General features: G+C 44.0%; 1 protein-coding gene across 2 annotated transcripts in view; it reads left to right on the forward strand.

Moving 5' to 3' along the window:
* The window catches only part of LOC135264906 (netrin receptor UNC5D-like), a 166,343-nt gene that overhangs the window by 109,736 nt on the left and 40,333 nt on the right, over positions 1 to 16,274 (forward strand). For both annotated transcript variants that reach the window (XM_064353916.1, XM_064353915.1), the window contains exon 2: positions 1,021 to 1,236. In XM_064353916.1, the coding sequence (XP_064209986.1) occupies positions 1,021 to 1,236 (216 nt within the window). The remainder of the gene's footprint in view (positions 1 to 1,020; positions 1,237 to 16,274) is intronic.

Raw genomic sequence — 16,274 nt, forward strand, 5'->3', positions numbered from 1 at the left:
TGTGTATGCCGGTGTGTGTGTGTTTTCTGTACTGTCCTTTATTTGTGGATTCTCCCTAATTCGAAAGGTACGGGCGAGGGGCTAAGCAGAGCCGGCACACAAAATGAGATTTATTGGTGGGACACGCCGCCATTCACCACTGAATGTCTCGGCTACATCAGAGGGATTACGGGGAATCTTTATGGGATTGGGCGGTTATTACAGCACGAATCCTGGCAGTGACACGGATGCGCCCGTCGCGTTCTCCATTGTTCCGACCCCAGCAGAAATTGGATTCCCTTCAGCCCTGAAGAGGGGAGCCTTCTGTTGAAGGCTCCAGATCTTTTTTTGGGATAGAAATTGCCCCTTCCAGTCATCAAAACAAACCGGCTTGAGACCGCGGGGTTCGGTTTGCATCTTCAACCAGTTTTGTTCCGCTCGCGAAAATTGTTTTGGCTTCGCACAATGGAGAGCCGAACCGCGGGAGGTGCTGAAGTAATGAACACAGGAAATGATGTGGTGTGAGTGTGTTGTGTTTGTGCAGAGAGATTAGAGCCGGAATGGCTGCAGCACAGCCAGTCATGTGGCTCAGATAAGATGCATTCAAAACTCCACAGCCACAGTCCTGGCAATCGCTCCCGTCCCATTGCTTCTGGTCCTGGACAAAAAAATTGTTGTATGCTGTATGCCAAACAATGTTGACCGAACAAGCGCAGGATTGTTTTAAGCACTCTCTTGTTATTGTATGGTTGTTTTCTTGTGATGTTGACATGGGAAGAATAAGCATGAAATAAATTTTCTTGACCGGTTTTCTTCCTCTTTAACGCTTTATCCCATGTACTGTGTCTCAGAACATCCTTGGTGTCAGTCCTACATCTGCTCTAATGCGTGCATGTGTGTGTTCAAATAGCTATTTGCACATGCGTACATGTGTATGTACTGTACACGTATGCGTCTTGAGTTCCCACCAAGGTGTGTGCATGTGTGTTTGTCTGTGTTTTATAGAAGACTTAAAATGGTCTCCTCCTTTGACCTTTACAGGAACCGGCAGCGATGCCCTCCCGGACTCCTTGCCGTCCGTCCCGGGCACGCTCCCGCACTTCCTGCAGGAGCCCGAGGACGCCTACATCATCAAGAGCAACCCCATCAAGCTTCGGTGCCGGGCCGCGCCCGCTCTGCAGATCTTCTTCAAGTGCAACGGGGAGTGGGTGCACCAAAACGAGCATGTGTCCCGCGAGTACCTGGACGAGGACACAGGTAGGAGCTCCCGTACCTCCCGATGAGCTGGCCTGTAACAGATCACTTATGAAAGACCATTGTGCCTTCTTTGGTGAAAGTAGGTCTTATTTCCAACAGTGGTTTAACATTATGAATATTATTATTACCTTTGTTGCCAGTCATCATTTTTTTCAAAGGGCCCTGCTATACATAATTGAAGGGTGAGCTAAAATTCTAGTTTTAAAAGTGCAGAACTGCAGTGGAAAATATTATATATTGAAAGGCACAGTCACATTGTAGAAGTGCAATCTTTAGTGAACAGGCCCTCCAGTAAGGTCTTGGGGTGACCTGTTGGAACTAGGACTTCTAGGTTAAAAATATCCTAGGCTTAAAATAGACTTATTTCTGGATGCTCTTGTACTTTTCATTGCTTCCAGTTGAACCGATGGAGATAATGTCATGCACAATGAAAATTGTAGTTATGCTGTCTAGCAAAGAATGACAGCCAGAGAAGAGTGTGCCTTGGGAGTGCTATAACAGTAGTGTCCTGAGACCCAGCAGAACTGTTTTTTTTTGACATAATGCAAGTGTATGGGATGACAACAAACATTCAATGAAAATATTTTTTAAATATATTATTTATTTTTATTGAAAGTCCCATGTAGTGTAGGTTTCAGCATATTTGAATACATGGTTCTTAAGATTAAGTACAGACTCATGACCCCCACTGCGGAAGAAAATGAAATACTGGGTCTTAGGTGTATCTTTTGGGTCTTTGAAAGCCTATAATAGTGGGTTTGGTGTCACACATTTGCAACTTGACTACAGTTCACCCAATGGGATCTACAGATATTTCACGGTGAAAGAGCTCACTAAGCCAAATAGAAGAGAGGAAAGAAGACACACATACTTAACATTCACATAGGTTGGCTTGCTATCATGAGACAAAAAGTCAGTGATGGAAGGGGAAAAAAAACTCACAAAAGCATGGGACTGCATTAAAGGAAGTGAAGCTACAAGCTGAAAAGAGGGAATGGAGCTTGCTCTCGAACCTCACATGGGACCACTGCTGAACCACTGCGACATCAAGGAATGAAATCAATGCAATATATGCATACTGCAGACATTAAGAGAGCGCCAGAAAGTCAAACAGAACGATGGTGCATTCCATCACCTGTAAAATACGATTCGGAGATGGTTACACCAGAAGCACCTGTGTGGAAGTTATTTCATTCTTACAGATTTATCGCATTCATTTATCATATTTATTAATAAAACAAGACCAGGTCAAAACCTACTATATGGCTGGACTGGCCGACCAATGGTGTGACGTCATAACTCGGCCAACCAATGGTGTAACTTCATCACTCAGTCAGTCACGGACATCCGCGTTTGTAGGGCTGGCCCCGCTGTTGCGGTCCAGCCAAAAATAAAGCTTGAGAGCCCATAATGTCTTTAAAAAAGGCCAATTCACAACCAAGTGGCTAAATGCGTTTGTAATGAACAGTCCCTTTAATGTGATTTGAAGTGTGTTGACCAACAGTGAAATTAGAGCCCAAAGCTTGAGATGCTAATATTGGGGACACCATCCCCGGGTGCTGAATTACATTGTTCACTGTTTAGTTGAGGACATCTAAGTAACGCAGCTTGCCATAGTATCAGTGGTGCATGATTTAGTGAGTTACATCAATGGAATTTTACACTCAAAATTAAACAGGCTATTTGTTTGACTATATATTAGCGTTGTTTCATTTACTCGAATGCCATCCCCCCTTCAATAGAACCTTCCCATCACAGAACCCCACCTTCCCCTCCTTGGGGCATGGACTGCCTTTAAATTTAGCTCTAGATTGCGCACGTCTAGATTAAAGTTAGTCAAAGCTCCGTGATATGTGTCTAGCTCCGCCTCTGGATATAAAGAGCTTGTCTTGTGGGGGAGGAGTTGTCCAAATTAGTCCCTTTAAAAAAAGCAGGTGTATGAGAATCCACGGAGCAGCTGTTGCTGATGAGATCCTCATTTTTATTTCCTGAAGGGTTTTTCCGGGGGAACAGAGTTGACGTGACGCCCCTTTTGAAATATGCTCTGATTAGTCTGTTCGAAAAGAAGTGTGTCTTGTGTTCGCAGAGGCCCCTCCGCAGGATAGGGCGTCTAATTGCTTCTGGAAGTTCATTATTGCGTGATTGCTGTGCTGTGAAATTGTTGTGTGACTGATAATGGGGAAATGAAAGCCGCCATCTTGGTTCTTTTAGTGTCGTGTGACAAAAAAAGAAGGAAATGGAACAAGGAAATTCATTTTTATTTTTCTTGCAATAACTCCCTTTTTTCCATACTACCATTTTGTAAAAAGAATGATAATGATAAGAAATGAAATGAATACAAACAGCATAAACAGGGCAAAAATAAGCCCTTATCTGATCGTTTCTATATTGCCTCGCACATTACTACATGATCACGGAGAGGGACAGGATTGTGCGAGTCTAGAGGATTGATGGGAGATGAGCGAAGAAAGATGACACAAAAATAGAGCAGCACCATTTTTGTTTTTTTCAATGCCACATGCTTATTGCAAACTCATAAATCTCTTCCCAACCGAATTTGAAGAAGTGCTTGGATGTGCATCTTAGCACCCGTTGGCGTTTCATGGACATATCGTCCCGTGTAGCTGACTTCCTAAAGATTGTGCTGTTGCTTATTAAAGATGCCAAACTGTGGACCAGTTTGAAAAATTATTTTTCCAGTGTACTGTATTGGCAAAGGCTTCCATTTTTTCCAAATCAACAGCATTTGAAAAAAGTTAGATTTAGGTTTTATTTAAAAGTGCTCTATCTCTGAGTCAGACTCAGACTAGTGCTTGGCTTAGTAGTGAAATCAGTAAATTGCTTTTTGCTCCGAAGTAAAATTAAGTCGGGGGAGGCTGTCTGCCACCTCTCGTGTTCTGCTGATGAAAGATTTGTCAGGATCAATTTCTGGATTAACCTTCACTTTTTGCATTCTATTGGTAGGCTTTTTCTAGACATTTTCAGACTGATTTTTTTAAATTCTTTTTCTTTTGGGGTTGGGGGGAAGTGCTGAAAATGTCTAGTGAACACTTTTTTAAAGCAAAAAACAAAGATTAACCAGAATTTGCAGTTCAACAGCATATGTCTACTTTGTTTTCCCAGGTGTATTGTTCTTCCCAGCATATCTAATTGTGTGACTCAATGTTCTGTCTCAAGGCATTTGCCCTTCCGGTTTTAAATCCCCTGTGCCATTAAGAAGCACACAGTGCCCTCCAAAAGTATGTTAATGCTAGAGTGATATTTGTTATGTTTGCTATACTTAAGACATATACCTTCTCCATATTTCACAGATTAGGTAGTATGCTTTGGATCATGGGCTGTTCCTTCCTTTCTCCACACCTCTGGCTTTCTATTGCATGGTAAAGGATTATTTTGGTCTCATCTGTCCATAAAATTTTGTTCCAGATGCAGTACTACAGTTGATATTGCTTCAACAAATAGTGCTTAGCCTAAAGCATAATTAGCATTTATCGCATTTTTATATATTTTGATAGGAAGTTATCATCTTGTTGATCCTGTTAATTTGTTAGCCCCCCTCCAACATGGACCTAAAGAGGGATATTTCACCACTGTGAAGAGGCTTTCTTGTTCCGTTTCTTCTCCCTTTTCCAAACTTCTCCCGCTGCAGTGAGGCCCGCCCCAAGTGGTCTGCAATTAAAAGGACCTCAGAGCAGCCCTGCCCTTGCTGGTCACACACACACACACACACACCAGCTTCATATCAGCATTAAACTCATAACCGCCAATGACGACATCCTTTCACAGAGCCGCGGCGGCGGCCCAGTAATAGCCGACAAAATTGCGCTATGGATTAAGCGAGCTAATCAGGCCGGCAGATCTGCGATGAATTGGGTTTTATTGATTAGGACATGGGCCCCTCAATGCCGTCCCGCGGGACTGATAGGATCTCTCATTTTCCAGTCAGGCAGATGAATCGCCGCCCCGCCGATAAGCGCGACAATGCCCTTGAGTTCGGCGTCTCCGAGGACCCCCGTCCCCCCGCGCGCCGAAGAAGGACGTTAAGCGCGGTGGCGGTTAAGTGGCAAATCCCTGGAACCGAGCGGAGCTTACCGGAGGTGAACTTGTCCCCTTAAGAGGGGCATCAAGTCGTTTTGTAAGACACAGAGGCTGGGATTTTTGGGAGCTGTTTTTTTTTTTTTTTCTTTTTTTGCTGACACAACCTGTGGGTTTTGAATTAACTTTGAAATGGCTACGGTATATAAACCGTGCGCCTGGACTGTTTTAGTGCAGCACCACATCACAAGATGGGAAGGATATAAACTGCTTTTCTCTCGGTCCCGTGTGGAGCGTTACACTCCGTTTGAGTTGGTCTTTTTATGGTTTATTGAGTATCGTGTTCTCCAGTTTGTTGCTGTTAAGGTATAAATATCGAAAACTGAGGAGAAGTGGACATCGATACAACTGTAGCATTACTGCCCTGACTGTGGGCTGAGCGGTATGTTGCTCTAATGTGACATCAGCGTTGCACCCACCATGTAAATGATAGAACCCGCCTCCCTTTATGGCTGGGAGGCTCCCGCTTTAACACCTTTGTGCTCATTTGGAAGTCCCAGATCAACAGTAAGAGCGCGGATGTGTTGATTCTTTTCGTTTTTTTGACAAAGGCTATTCGTCATCGAATGCTCAGGTCAGATTTTAGTGTTCTCTTCTAATACACTCCTGTCTGCTGCGTGAAATGTGTTAAATCTCAGGTCCGGGACCAAGGAGATGCTGGAGCAGGTGAGGCAGACGCTCCCAGAGGTTCCCTGTGAAGAGCTCGCCTAGGTTTTCTCGCCCAATAGACTACCTCTTCCCCAGTACCCGGCGAGCGGATGGCGCTAGATGAACAGGATGCGGGGCGAGGCACGTTTTCAGGCTCCGAGGCGGCCGGGTTGTTAGTGGCGGCTCATCAATGCTGGAGAGCCATCGAAGGCTGCCTGTCTGGCGTAGCGGCCGCACTTTCGGATGGAAGGGAATCATTCCTCATTCCGATAGCAGATGCTTACCCGGCTGAGTCTGGAAACTCGATGCGTTTTAAGTGGGGTTGTTGTGGATGATGGGCAGATTAGCAGAATGCTGTAGGAATGAGCTTCTTTGGCTCCCTTTGTCTGTGTAACAAAACCAAAAATGCACTTGTGGTATATGTATGACACTGCCCAGTAATCTGCTAATGGTACACTCCATTATTGCTATTACCTAATTAAAAATGGCATCCCCAGTCTTGCCATTGCAGGGATGGTAGGCAGATATGACAAGGCGAGCTCTGATCTCTGCACTCTTAGCAATGTAACTGAAGGATGGTCATGTATAAATGATGCAACCCCAGTAACAATGCCCCGCTAGCAAAGCATGAAAGAGGGTGGAAATTTTTATGTGTAGAGTCATGAAGAACCCTATGAAGAGCTCCATAATCTATGCTCCAGCACAGCAGTGATGGTAGCCATTATCATATGAATGTGGAGCATTATCATTTTTCTGCATTGTATATGAGTTTTCATGCAGTGATATTACAAATTACAGTCATTGTAAAAATTTCAGTAACATGTCATATATAGATGTGGCAGATGAATCTTTTTCCCCTTTTAAAAAGTAATAGTCTGGCTCTGTCATGCTTCTGTTTTACTTCAATGATTTAAAAGAATTCTAGAAAAATGGTTTGTTGTTTTGTTTTTTTATTTATTTATTTTGATAGGGCAAATTAAGTATTTGATAAACCTCCCAATATACTTATAATATACTTTGTATAACTGAATGATGGTCCCAGAGTCTCTGTATGATATTTTGTCATAATTTAGCTTCGTATTGTTTGCTTTACCCCTTTACTTTGTTGGATTTAAAAGGTAAATGAGTGAAAAATATATTTAGAAATTACTACATAAAAATAAATTAAGGAAAATATGTTCAGTTCTAAATCTATTTACAGTACAAGGTATGACACTTTTAATCTCATTTCTTTCTTAAAGCACATTCGTGACCTAGCATCGACTTTTGATGTAGGTCTAGCAAAACCATAACAAATGTTACCTGGAAGGCAGGTATGCGTGAATGTATGCAAAACATTATTTGTAATTAAAATGGCGGCCTGTGCATCCCCCATGTTTCCCAAGTTAAGTGCCGCTGAGACCTTCATAGCGCCACGCATGGTGGTGAGCGGCGGGCTCTCTCTGTTTCCGTGGAGACCGCCCGACTGCCCGTCTCCGTCACCCCGTGGGTTAAACCGATCACAGCTGGCACCAGTCCGACAGCGGCCTGATCTCTCTACTGGAGGACCACTGGCGGGGTAACCTTCCAAATCTGTCAGGGATTAGCGAAGCGCCGTGTGTGATGAAGGTCCCGGGCTCTTTGGATCCGGTTCAGTGAGAGAGGACTGAACTGAGGTGGAGTGCAACTGAGAATCAAGTTCTGAAAGCAGCCGTTTGCACTCCTTTCTGTAAAACTGATGCGGAGCCAGTTTATTTGTTGTGTCCAAATGTATGTTTGAAACACCGGTTTCTCTTCATGCATTTAAACCATGCCTTTTTATGCCTAATTTTCCTCCTGCCTGCCCCTAGTCTCAAAGGATCAGTGCCCTGATCTGAGCAAGGCCACACTCTGTGTATATCAGAGGTGTGATTCTCTTTAGCGAGGACTGATTTGAAAGGAATGGCGTACAATGTGAGGGAATAGTGTTTTATGTTGGTTAGTTCACCGGGCCATTGAAGGAACAACTTTTTATAATGTTGCTTCTGTACTGTGGAAAAAAAAAAAAAAAGATTAAAAAAAAAAAAACGGCTGGGCTTGCCATGGGTCGGTAACCGCGTGGGTCAGTATCGATGGCGTTCGGTGCGATGAATGTTATCGCCGGCGAGCAGCTTGCAGATTGGTGCGCCGGGGCCTCGGTGCTCTGCGTGCAGATTATAGACAGATGGAGATTGGCAGGTCCAGGCAGGCTGGGCCCGGCAGGGGAGCCCGATGCTGACCGGCACAGATAAACACCCACAGCTCCAGCGCCGCCCGAGCGAGCCGCGAGCGGGAAAAAAACCCGCCGCTGACACCGGCTGCCCTTCGGTGGAGCCGCCTGTCCTCTCGCCCTCCCGATTTCGCCACATCCAGTCCACAACAAGCTTTTTCCACTCTTAACAGCTGTTACAGTAAGATTTGTGTTTTTGCCTGGCTGATGTTACATAGAGAATGTGAACCATAGCACCGTAGAACCCGATTAAATTCTAGTTAAAACATGATTAGTCGGTGCGTTTACAAATGGTGGCAAAAAAAATGGTGGGTTCGCTCTCCAAGAAATTTCACACTGAAGAAAACTTTGCAGCTGAAATGTCTGTATTACTTCTTCTCCTGCTGTACACTGAAAAAGCACACTGAAATTGCAGGGAGACTCTTTAAAAACTTTTTCTTGCAGTGCAAACCTCACTATTTTTTGCCGTTGGCTAAAATTACCCCTGGAAAGCTGTTAATAGCTTTTTAAGCAAACCTGGCAGGCAGACAGCCATGCTAACTTGTTAACATGCTAACTGTCGACAGCTGCAACCGCGTACACAAGGCACCTTATTTTCATAATTTCTGTCGCAATTAGATTCATGTGGAGCGTAATGAAGGAGCAGGCCTCCTGGTGGAGGGAGTCTTGATGATTTCCCTTTTCATGACCCAACTGTTGTGTTTCCAAGGTGACGTGATTTATAGTGGGTCCCTGCACCGTCTTCCCGAAGGCCAAGAGCAGTCAGAATTGACTGAGCACATCGGCGCCCATTTGACGTCTCTTTCTGCATCTATTTATTTTTCCATTTTGCGGGCGTTTTTGGGAGCGTGCCGCAACCTACATCTGCAGGGCCTGAGGCCAGGCCGCACTCCGACTGCCAAGCGCGTCGCGGCGTCAAGGATCAAACGCGTCGCGTCAGGGACGGCTTCGACATGTGTCAGTGCCGGCTCCGTGGGAATGATGTCGACATCTGTTGCCGGTGCTCACCCTGCGAAATCCATTTTTCCAAGTTCCTGAGAGCTGGAATGCAGCGAGCGTTGGCTGCTGGATAAGGTGATCGGCGTATGTAGCTTGCGCAACGTAATGGGACGTCCTGGTTTCATAGCCTCCTGCACTGCAAGTGACTGACCGCTTCGCAGAGTGGGCAAAAGCAGGATTGTTGTCAGAGCACAGTTTTCACAAGATTTAGTTGCTCGCAGGTAACAAATAGACCTGATACCACTTCAAGGCTATCTGAAACCCACCTCCTCCTCACTTCCCCCATTTTGTATTCATTGAGTTTCATTATGAAATATCCATGAAAAGCACATAAATATCCATGGACGATTTTGACTCAGGAACAGTAAACAAACATCTCATATCCCTCCAGTTTAACATCAGCAGCTTCCTCATCATTAAGCCAAGTCTGAGATACCCCAGTTACTGTACACTGAACCTCTTATTGAATTGACTCAGGAAAGCTTTGATTTTTAAAAAGTTACTATTGAGACTTCTGCTGATGAAACTTATTATTGACATTGCGCCATTTGTATTCAAATTCATGCTCAACTGTTCGTCTGTTTGGTACTCACAGTTGTTGTTGTTGATGATGATGTCGTCTCATTCTCAATCCCATACCTTTTGTGCTCTGCGTAGTGAAATGTTTTAAAGTTCCACATTTCACATTTCCTATTTAATCCCTCCACCCCACTGATTGTTCATTTCTAAAAATTCCTCAGCATTGATGTCTCCAAACGGAAATAAATAACAATCACTGTCAAGTCCCGTCATTCATGCGCTGGCATTGAAGGCTACATCCACTTTATGTGATGACCGCGATCCTATTCCGTGGCATCGAAATAAGTAGGTACACATATATAATCATCTGAATTGTTCCAGGTTTTTAAGACCACCACTTTTGCCTCTTCAATTGTTCTGCTCCATCGTATCCGCACTTCGCTGTTCTTCGTCCATGTTGCTTGATTTTGTTTTGTTATGCGTGCCTCTCTGGCAATGTCAGCTAATCTTAGTGAGATGCTTATTCAAGTGCACCTCCAGTCTCCTTCAGCTTTCTGGCTTGCTTCGATAATTTGATCTTGTGCTTTCTATTCACAAAACAAATTATGATGGCTGGCTTCGATTGACTATCCTTCCTAGGCTAGTATGGTAGGCTTTAAAGGAAGGATTTGAAGTAATTCTTTGAAGGAACTTCAGACTGACTGAAAGGAATTGAGTGACCTGTTGTTCCAAAAAGTTATTTGTTTGGTGGGGCCTTTTCTCCTGACGTAACCCTGGCATATGTTTGATGACTGGTTCCTAGGCCGCTTGTTGTCAGATTGTCTATGCGAGACTATTGTTCCAGATCATTAACTAGCCGCTCCACATCTGAAATCCTACTATGCTTCTTTTTTACTGGGGTCTTTAGCACACCAACCTCTCGCGTTACATCAAGAAGTTTTGTTTGCCTATTAGCATGCTGCTTTACAAACTTTACAAACTACTGGCAAACACAGCGATGCAAACAATCTGCCATTTTGATCCGTGTGTGTGCAAAACAATCTACACAATAATGCAAAATGTGAGCATCTGCCCACATCCAGTGTCCTTACTTAGACACCTTCAAGCAAATGGCTAACATTTATCCTATCCAATGTGCTCAGTTAAAAAAAAAACCTATAGTACCTATATTAAAGAGTACCCCTTTACAAAACATCAGTTGTTGTTTGGTCAGCTGAGGTTTGACTTTTTCATTAATGTCCAAATTTTCTTTAAACAAAAATACAACAGACAAGGCGAATTAGGAAAGAGGTAAGAAGCTTCAGTGAACTCCTATAAATTATTTAATGCAACCATATCCCCAATCTTGTGTCTCTAAGTTTCAATTATCTGCTTTAATTGCAGACACCTCTAAACCCCTTTCAAGAAGTGGAGATAAATCTAATTCCAAACATCTCTCAAGCTTTAGTCAGTAGTGAGACTCAAGTAGCGGCAGTCCAGAGTGAAATTAATACCGGAGATGCTGAGGCTGTCTAGAATTAGAGTGCACCTCTTTTCCCAGTCCCTCGTGAAACGAACCTATCAAGGGCACAAACAAGGTAGTGATCGCTTTTCTCGATTTTTGTCTCGGGCCTTTGAAAAGCATTAGATTCTGGTTTTTGTAGCCATTATCACGGATGTCATTTTGTTTTAAGGAGAAATGTTTGCTCCCTGCTCGCGACGGGCTTCCAATTACATGCTTTAGCAGTGGGCGTGTAGCCTAATGGAGGCTGCTGATAACACTGATTTGCATTGATCTCTCTGCACTGAAAAATAAAAAGTGTGTGATCGTATAACGGTCCCAAACACCGTAATGGAATCATTATGTACAAGGAGGAAAAGTGTGTGTGCGTGCGTGTGTGTGTGTGCGTGCATGCATGTGTGTGTGCTCGCGGATGTGTGAGCGTGAGAGTGTCTGTGAGTGTGTGAGAGGGAGAGAGAGAAGAGTTTCTGTGCATGTGTGAAAAAGAGGTGTTCCTCCGTGTGCGTGCATGTGTGCGCCTGCTTGCAGAGGTGTGCTAGTATGTTTGTGTGTGAGTATGCATGCGTACACGTGCGCTCGCGTGAATGAGGAGAGCGGTGTCTTATTGCTGAATGCATCTTGAATGAACATTTCACATGCTCAATATGTCGTGTTTAATAGCGCTACCGTATTTGGATGCTTTTTTTTTACGATGAGCATTATTTCGTTTCGTATTGCGTGTGGGGCTCCTCCGTGGAAGGCTGGGCTGGAAAAGGGAGAGCTTAATCGAGTGTGACATTAATGTGCCAACACTGTGTTTTTTTCCTTCGCTGAGAGCAAAGTGTTGTGCTCTGAAGGGAAGGTTTGAACCCTTAACCCCATCTTCATCTTCATGTTTAAGTTCACGTGTTAGAGGACTTTTATACGTGGGCCTTGGAAAAATATTTTTAAAAGACAAGCAGGTAGGGATGCACTGAGAAAGTCACTGTCCACATTTTCCAAAAATAACATGCTGTTGGCCAGTTTTCCGTGATTCACTGTGAACTTCCTTTGAACTATACTAGGTGCCGTCAGTATATTTGATGGCAAAGCTGTAGGCTCAAGCATTAGGGTCATAGACTTGCTGCAGTTATTTCATTTAAGGGCTATGCAACCAAATAGTAGGCTTTATTGCTTTAATTTAATTTGGGGGGACTCAACACACAAAAAGTTGTTCCTGTAAAATGGTAAAACATATACTGTGATGCATGCAATGAAATAAAAGATGATTATCTGTTCTTTTGTCACATATTCATCTTTTTAATCTCAAATCCAAATGTCTTAATTACATAGCAAAAATAACAAAATTCACTCTACCCTTAACATACCCTTTTGGAGCACATTGCATATTTAATATACCGTACACAAACAGAAGAATAAGAATACGAACACTAGGTTGCAATCTTAATGCACTTTGCAGCAAAGGCTGGAAGCTCACTTAGGCTGCCATTAATGCATACCACTCAGCTACAGTTAGCTGATGACAAGAGTTGAGCAGTTGTAAATATACTGCTTGAAACTGCCTAAAAGCATGTTTTTGGGATTCTGATGTCTTTCCCTTTGTAGTATAGAGTGCTTTTCTTGAGCGTGGCTGAGATATCAGTGTAGTCATTGCTTATAAGCATTGCCTCCCTGTAGAGAGCAAAGCATCGTGGGTGTGGTAAACACAGGTACATGGCATTTGCATGCTAACAGAAGCTAAGAGAACTCTGTCGGTGGTCCCTGAACACATGCATAGTTCATGTAGCGTGAAAGAGAAGCAAGGATGCTCTGTGGAGAGTTTGGAGTGTCAGCTAGGTCAGCGGCTAATATACCACAATGAGCCAGCCCAGTGGAAGAGAGACACTTGCCCATTGCAACAGAATGACCCCCCCTTGCTTTTCTCCATAGGAGAGATAGCACTATACTGTGAATTTGAAAACAGTTGTGGAATATCATATGTCCAACCCCCCCCCTTCAGTTATAGCCTCAAGCCATGGGCTGTTCTGGTCTCATCAATATCAACCTGCTGTACACATGTCGCTCCTCTGGACACAGCACAAGCAAAATACATATGGCAGACATAAAACATATGTGCTGAGCCTGCCAGTTTCAGAACCTAGTTTTACATGATCATTGCAGCTACAGCGCAGAATGTACGTATTGACTGATCTGAGTGCAGCACTGTTAAATGTGTTCACATAAATGTCAGCTGTTGACGCGGGAGTTTAATCAAAGTAGGTTTTAGAACTTTCGGTTGAAAAATCGGGGGGGGGGATCTGGAAAGAAAAATTAGTTTGAGCTCTGTAGCATATGTTTGCCAAGCGGCATAAAGCGCAAATAATTTAAAACAATTCTGATAATCGCCCTTTGTTATGGGTCCGCTGGAGTCTGCCAAGAATCACATTTGGCGATCACTGGCATGAGCTACAGCTGGAATACCCGTTTGTTAAGGGATCAGAAGGCGGATCCAGTCAGGGCGAGCCCCGTTCCTCGCGGTCCTCGTTCCGTACGAGCCAGCGAGCCGAGCCAACGCGAAACAAAACAGGCGAGGGCCGCGGGGAGGTGAGATTAGCATCGCAGTCCCTCCCACTTGGCTCTGAGAGGCACGACCCCCCCCTCATTTTTAATCCTGTTTTTTAAGCAGATAACCGCCCGTTCCTCCTCCGGGTTTCCCAGCCCTTCGGGAAGGCGCTGTCGAGCATCTTGGCGCGCCGCGTAAACGGCGGAGAAGGCACGTAAGGAATCAAGAGGTTCAGCTTAACGACGGCCGTCGAACGCCGCTCCGGCTCGAGAGACGCGCCGGTGACGGATGACAAGGCAGCAGCGCTCCAAACCTGCCTCCCCGGCCGCACCGCCTGTCGCCAACAGCTCGTCCTCCAGGAAACCAGCCTTTCAGCGGGGAGAAAAGGGCCCGCTCGCATTAGCATATTACTCAGGGTTTCTTTTTGGGGAGAATTACACGCAGTCATTAGTCATGATTTTCTCCCCCTGCCTCTCTTCCCGTGTGTGCACTCACCGCCGTGTCTCCGACGGGGAATTGTGAATTGCCAGAGCTGGATTGCCTTCCCCCTGTGTCTCTGCGAAACACTGGGTACACTGGTGCTTCGCATGGTTCTGCGCAACGGCTTAGTTCTCCAGTCTCCCCTCCGGGAATCAGAGCCACGATGCTTCTCGTTTGTTAAAAAAAAAGAAGAAGAAAAACTCAATCTGTGTGCTCCTCTGAGAGGCCAGTGCCTTTTGTGAGAAAATAAGTAAAGTTTGCTCGCTCGTTAACACGGCTTTTACCGCATGCAAATGTCTGTTAGATTCTGGCTTTTCATACTGCATTTCCTGGTGTGCAACAACAATAAGTGTGAGATGGATGAACTCTCGCAGTCTCAGATCAAATCTGGAACGTTCCAGTCTGTGTCCGGTAGCTCCATAGGCTGATTTCATCACCCAGGGCATGGGAGTGTTCAGTTGGTTAAGGGTCCGTGTTGAATTGCCCTCTAGCAACCCTTGCTGGTCTTTTGGGTGCCTGTGGACTGCTTACCAAAGCTGCTTATAAAAGGTCTTTCTTCAGCACAATTCTGTACAAGCTTGGCTGTGGACTGCAGTGTGAAAAGAAGCAGGATGGCTGTTTTTGAGTGAGCTGTGGAAGTCTACACTCTCCCTAATTGGCAGTGGGGTTCAACTCCGTAATGTTTGGGACAAAGGCATGTTTGTTCAAGTTTTTTATTTGGCTCTGTACACAATTTTAGATTTGTAATTAAACAATGGCCAGCCCTGCAGTATAAGTGTGTGAGTGAATGGTGAGTGTGCTCTGCAATGGACTGGCAAACTTGTCCCAGGTTTATTCCTGCCTCTCGCCCAATGCATGCTGGGATAGGCTCCAGCACCTCCTGTGACCCTGACCGGTAATAAATGGGCATAGATAGTGGATGGTTAATTAAGCAATTCACATGTGGTTAACATACAAATTACCAGCTTTTATTAAGGGGCATTTTTATACATTTTGATATCACCATTTACAAATTACATCCCTTTTTAGGCATAGTCCCCCCCATGTCAATGTGTATTTACAAAAACTGGAGTTTGTTGAGACAAATAAATTGGTCTTTTTCCATCCTTGGAGCCTAACGTCTTTTCTCTGATCCAGTATTTGTGCAGCCTGCAGATTGTGGAGTTTGGGAATCAAGTAGAGAAAGCACACATGACAAGTCTTAAGCCAGTGACTCAGAATAAAAATGGGAAGCTTTACTGATCTAGAACTATACTTTAGAGATGCTAAGACTTTAAGACTGAGTTTTTGCGCTCCTGCTCTAAAAAGATATGGAGGTGAGGCCTTCCTTTTTACTGTCAAGCAGTAGGAACCAGAATAGCAGTTTGTGCGACGCGAAGATTATCTCCAAAGTGAAGTTCTGTCATATGGGACTGTCTCTTCTGGCCCCATTTTAATTGACTTACGGAGCAGTGGCAACCCATTTCTGTACTGTCAGTGCATTTTGTGATAGGATATGAAAATTTGAGTCTCCTAGAAAGAGATTCATTCCATTTGGAGCTACTGAGTGTTTATCCAGACTCAGCATAAATTCGGATGCCTCTTTCCTTGTTTTCCTGTGACCTAAATATATAAACCTTTGAAAAGTTTACTTTATCTCATTTTTCAACACATAATCTTAAATTATGCCATTTCATTTTATACATCAAATTGCTTATTAGAATAGTAAAATGTGGTTTCACAGAGAAAATACTTTACAGTAACAATATTAGAGAGCACAGTGTTGTCATATTCCTTTATGGCTTATGTGCTGAATAAGCTCTCCAAAGGCACTTTGAAGCACAGATCCTATCATTTGTTAATAAAATTCCTACTGGTTGGCCAGTATGAGCTGGGCTTCAAAATGAAAAACATGCTTTGTGGATCTGGCATTCAGAATAATTGATCAAGCATTCCCTTTCTCACTGTGACAGCTCATTGGCCAGTCATGTTTTCAAAGGCATAAAAAGGCCTTGTGTTTTTTTTTTCTCCTGTACAGAAACACAGAAACACTGTATAGATCCTTTGAA

Source organism: Anguilla rostrata, chromosome 10 (genome assembly GCF_018555375.3).
Source record: "Anguilla rostrata isolate EN2019 chromosome 10, ASM1855537v3, whole genome shotgun sequence".
Taxonomy (NCBI): domain Eukaryota; kingdom Metazoa; phylum Chordata; class Actinopteri; order Anguilliformes; family Anguillidae; genus Anguilla; species Anguilla rostrata.